The sequence below is a fragment of the Bactrocera latifrons genome, unplaced genomic scaffold, assembly GCF_001853355.1.
Source record: "Bactrocera latifrons isolate USDA-ARS-PBARC rearing strain unplaced genomic scaffold, ASM185335v1 scaffold_4, whole genome shotgun sequence".
Taxonomy (NCBI): Eukaryota; Metazoa; Arthropoda; class Insecta; order Diptera; family Tephritidae; genus Bactrocera; species Bactrocera latifrons.
Window position 1 is genome coordinate 840,482 of NW_017537045.1, and position 4,810 is coordinate 845,291.

The 4,810-nt window shown below is 32.2% G+C and overlaps 1 protein-coding gene across 5 annotated transcripts in view; it reads left to right on the plus strand.

Annotated features, from left to right (window-relative positions):
• The window catches only part of LOC108972483 (protein suppressor of sable), a 14,380-nt gene that overhangs the window by 3,904 nt on the left and 5,666 nt on the right, over positions 1–4,810 (plus strand). For all 5 annotated transcript variants that reach the window (XM_018939099.1, XM_018939095.1, XM_018939096.1 and 2 more), the window contains exons 2-3: positions 3,757–4,368; positions 4,428–4,642. In XM_018939099.1, the coding sequence (XP_018794644.1) occupies positions 3,930–4,368; positions 4,428–4,642 (654 nt within the window). In that variant the 5' untranslated portion in view covers positions 3,757–3,929. The remainder of the gene's footprint in view (positions 1–3,756; positions 4,369–4,427; positions 4,643–4,810) is intronic.

Genomic DNA, 4,810 nt, shown 5'->3' on the forward strand with positions numbered 1-4,810 from the left:
TTTACATATATATTTTCTTTTGTTTACTTTTACTTTGTCCTTTACTTTTAACAGTGCAATTATCAATTTGGAAGCTCAAGTACCTTGCAAAGCCGTTAACAGTGGACTAACACTGGCTTCAAAGTACTCGAAATACTAGAAATATCAATTTGTTGTCAATACACACTACTAAACACTGCTACATTAATTAAATTTTGCTTTTCCAAAGCACATATTCACCTATTTAACCTTAAATTGTCAAGGCAGTAAACATAACCTAAAAACAACATTATTTATTTGTTTACACGTAAAAATAATAGTTAACTGTAGATTTTGTTTACTCGCGAGATTTAATTACCACATACAAGCATAAGTTTTTATAGACAGATGTGCAAGTGAAGGCTTTGAAAAAATAGTTCATGGCAAATTGATTTATTATAAACAAGTTTCTGCCGCAAACGCTCAATACTATCGTTCAATCCCTTACTTTTGGGTAAATATATGTACATATATGCATTTATGTCTGTATACACATAAACGTATGTACGTACATATGTATTCAATTGTATATATCTACTACCTGCATACTACTCGTCTATTTCCCTTGCCATTTGTCTACCTGGCGCACCTATGATTGATTGTTTTTGCATTGTTTGAGAAATCTCTATAATGCATCAATAATGCCAATCTAAACCTAAGCCGCAGTGCCAGTTTTATGTTTCAGCTCACGATATGTGTGCGCTAGTGATGAACGAAAAGTGCTAGAGACTAGATGTATTTAAATATAAATGAAAATTGTAGGTAATTGCTTGTAATATAACACAACCTCTGTTTACATATATGTATGTATGTATATTTACTATTGTTTATGTAAATTATATTTTTTGCAGCTTATTTGATTTGACTTGAAATATTAATGCAAAAGAGCGTTATATTTGTTAACCTGAACGAAACATCCGTTTTATACTAAAAATATGATTTTTGTGCAGCTTTATGTATGTCATGTGTATGAACTTCCACACAGTCAAATATATGATATTTGCATTCATAAAAATTGTTTGTGCACCGCTTGTATATACATACATACATACTGTTTTTGTTATTACAGCAATGACATGAAGTTACTGGAGAGCAGTGAAATATTCACAAAGCTGCTGAATTGTTAATCCTGTGCTGAATGCACATGTCGCGTCGCTTTTAGACGTAACAAAACAGCTGCCATAGACCTCAATATATTATTATCAGTTCTTCAGTTGTAATTGTTATATAAAAAACAGCTGCAGCCACGAACTTTGCTCCATTGTAACAAATGCCGCGTTACACCAGCGTAATCAGCGTTAATGCAAGCGTTTGATCGATTTTTACCTACTTCTTTGTGGTGACATGGTTTGCGTCTGTGCTTAGCAATGATGTTTATGTATGGCATTTCCTTTTCCCTTACATTCGCGCTAATTTTAACACAACAGCTGTTTTTCGCAACAAATGTGAAATTAATTATTCTTCATAGTAAAGTGCAAGTTAATTAATTTTTATGTAAAATACCCTTTTGTGCTTACAACACTTACTAAAAAAACTGTTAACTTGCACATGCATACACATGTTTAGAGTTGTTGAAAGTCAAAGAGCTGAAATTGTTTCGCTCTTCTATAACGACTGAATTTTTAAATGTGCTGACAGTTAAGAAACCAGTTTATACATATAAATATTTTCAAATAGTGGTTAATAACTTAAAATTTTCACAATTTTAACAAATTCGTAGTGAATCATTTACTGCTCTGCGGTGTATAAACATAACTACAGTAAAAATGTACATGTTTTCGGTTGAGTGTTTTCGCTTGGTAACTTAAGGCAAAGGATGATTAATAGAAAAAAATATTATTAATGATGAAAGTTGTGTGTTGCATTAATATGCATTGTCATTCGTTTCTGCTTTTATTATATTCTTATAAAATTAGGTTTGAAAAACAAGTTATGCGGAAACACTGCATATTTGAAATTTTGAAAATTTTCTAAAATAAAACCATTACTAATTTATATATACATACATATGCATCCATAACTCCATTAAAATCACCAAATTTGAGATATCGCATTTAAAAAACCGCAATTACAGAAATTACACATTTCTCTAGAAGAAAAGTGCGATTCAGTTTATCAGCAATATAATGAAATGCATTGTGTAAACTAAATTTTTTTCATATGAAATAAGCGGATTACTAAGAAATGCAAATGAACATGTGTCGCATGGTTAAAAAATGTCATTAATGATTAGATACCCTTTGTATGTTTGTGAAATTTAAACGGCTTCAGCTTTAAATGAGTTTATCAAATTTGGCACTAACCAAAGAATTATTTTAACGAAAGCTTTAAAAATTAAAACACTCAGAAAATTATTTTAACTAAAAGTTTGCAAATATAAAACATTGAAAAATTTTCAAAAGTATCAATACTCTCTTCAAGAATTTTCGGAGCGACTACTGGCATAGCTAGATAAAAGCTTTCAGCGGTGTATTAATGCCGACACGCATTCCTAAATAAAGCGGCAACTTTACGTCATATTCTCAATTAAATTCTAAACCTCGTACAAAAGAAGCATGTAACAATGTACGGCAATAAATTTTTAAGAAGAATTACAAAAATCCTTTCCCAACGCGCTGTAAAAATCGAATTTTTCAACCATCAGTCTTGCCGCCGCGCTTATTGAGGTATGCGCGATGTAAAAATTGAGAGCTAAATTAAAAAGCGTGAGCGGGAGAGTAAGTAGTGTTAACGACAAATATACATGTTTTATTTATTCACCGTCATTTAAGAGATATAAATATTCGATTTTTCCTTTAAGAAACATTAGTTAAACATATATAGCATGTGAGAATGTGGAAATGTACATATGTTACTAAATAGCTATTAAAATTAATTGAAACAAACATGAAAAGTAGGTATAGAACGGTAATGGGCACTACGTATTTACCTAGTATTAGCCACCTCAGTTAGAAAAGTCTACCACTAGCCATATCCGCATTAAAAATTCCCATTTTCGAAAATGTTAAAATTCACGAATTGCTTTTTCATTATAATCGCATTTAATTTGATGTGAATGTTTAAACATTGAAATTTGTGAAAATTTTCTATTTTACAGTTATATTATTTTTTTATTTTCAACAGTTTCATTTATAACATAAGATAGTGACAATTTGCACATTTTAATTATTATTATATTAGTTTCACATTTCATTTGCATTCGTAATCAGTTGCTCATTTTCAGTACGAAATTTCGAAAAACATGCACCATTATGAAATTACACCCTGAAAGTACTTGGGCAATTAATTACAAAGCACGTATTTGTTTCATTTCAATTGTTGTTTATCAATTGTGAAAATCTTTTTACATACATACATACGTAAGTAGTACTGTTTCGAGGAATAATGGCTGTTTTTAGGGGTTTCACGTAAAATATGAATATTTTAATATATATTTTTAAACAAAATGCTGGAAATATGTACATATATAATCTACGGTTATTTTTTCTTACAAATTTTAACAAAATCTGCCTATAGAACTTCGCAGCTGTCAAATAAGCAGCTTTTTCGTTTCGTATTTTTTCCACTACCCACAACTACTTTGCTACTCCTCATGGAAAAACAATGCTGAAAATATTTTTCCATTGAATAAATGTCATATCGATTTTCAATTTAATTTCCTAAATATTTTAATAACGCATATTGTACTATTGAAGCGCTACAATGAACCCATTTTCTTTTATCATTTTGTATTTGCAGACTTCTACAGCTACATAAGTTATCTAAACTTCTAAATTAAATAAGGAAAACTTTGAATTAACCGTTAGGTGTACAGCTAATACACGTTATAACGAGTTACCACAGACAAAAGAGCGCATATAAAATTTAAAAAGAGAGAAGACTTGTTCATAACACATGCAACTCATGTCAAAATGTCCGAGGAAAGCAATACAGTGAGTTGTGATGCCGCCATCACTAACACCAACACCGCCACCACGAGTGAGCCAACAACAGTGTCGGCCACGAAAGCCCAAACAGAGCCAGCCGCTGTTAATACGGCTGAGCCTATTGATCTTGAAGATTTAGAAGATGGTGAAATTGATGATGACGAGGATGATAATGATGTTATTATTACAAATGCAACAACGAGTAGTGCAAATAATGCAAGTGCCAGCACAGGAACGACTGCTAACGATATTAGCGGCACAACACAAAAACCACACCTTAGCGCCGACGCGATGGCGAAAATACCGATAATTGACTTATCACATGAGCACACGCCATCGCCCACATCTGTAGCGGGTGGCGGCAACAACAATAAGGATGCGTCCTCCAAGTCGCGCAGAAACAAAAAGGGTCTGCCGCCAGCAGGTAGGCACTAAAGCGCAACTTTCTATACGCAATTTTTATTTATTTTTGGTTTGCTTTAGATGATTACATGGAGGAGGTGGAGAAATCGCTGTCAAATATTTTAAATAAAGCGGGAGTTAAGCCGCAAATACCCAAATGTTTGGAATCACGTCAACAGGACACGAAAGATAATGACGCGCCTGCGCCCGGGCACGGACAGAGTAGAAGTAGTAGGCGCAGAAAGCGTAAAAAGCAACGCGATGAGAGAGAGAAAGAAAAAGAACGCAAAGATAAGGTAATTGAAATGAATATACCTGAATACTAAGGTCACAGCTTTTAAAATTTACTTTTTTGCGAGGGAGAGTTATAATTTTGAGGTACTTACATTAAAAAATACTTATTTTATAATTTTTTTCTTAATTTAACTTCTTAACAAAAACAACAATAGAAAATTAAATTAAAT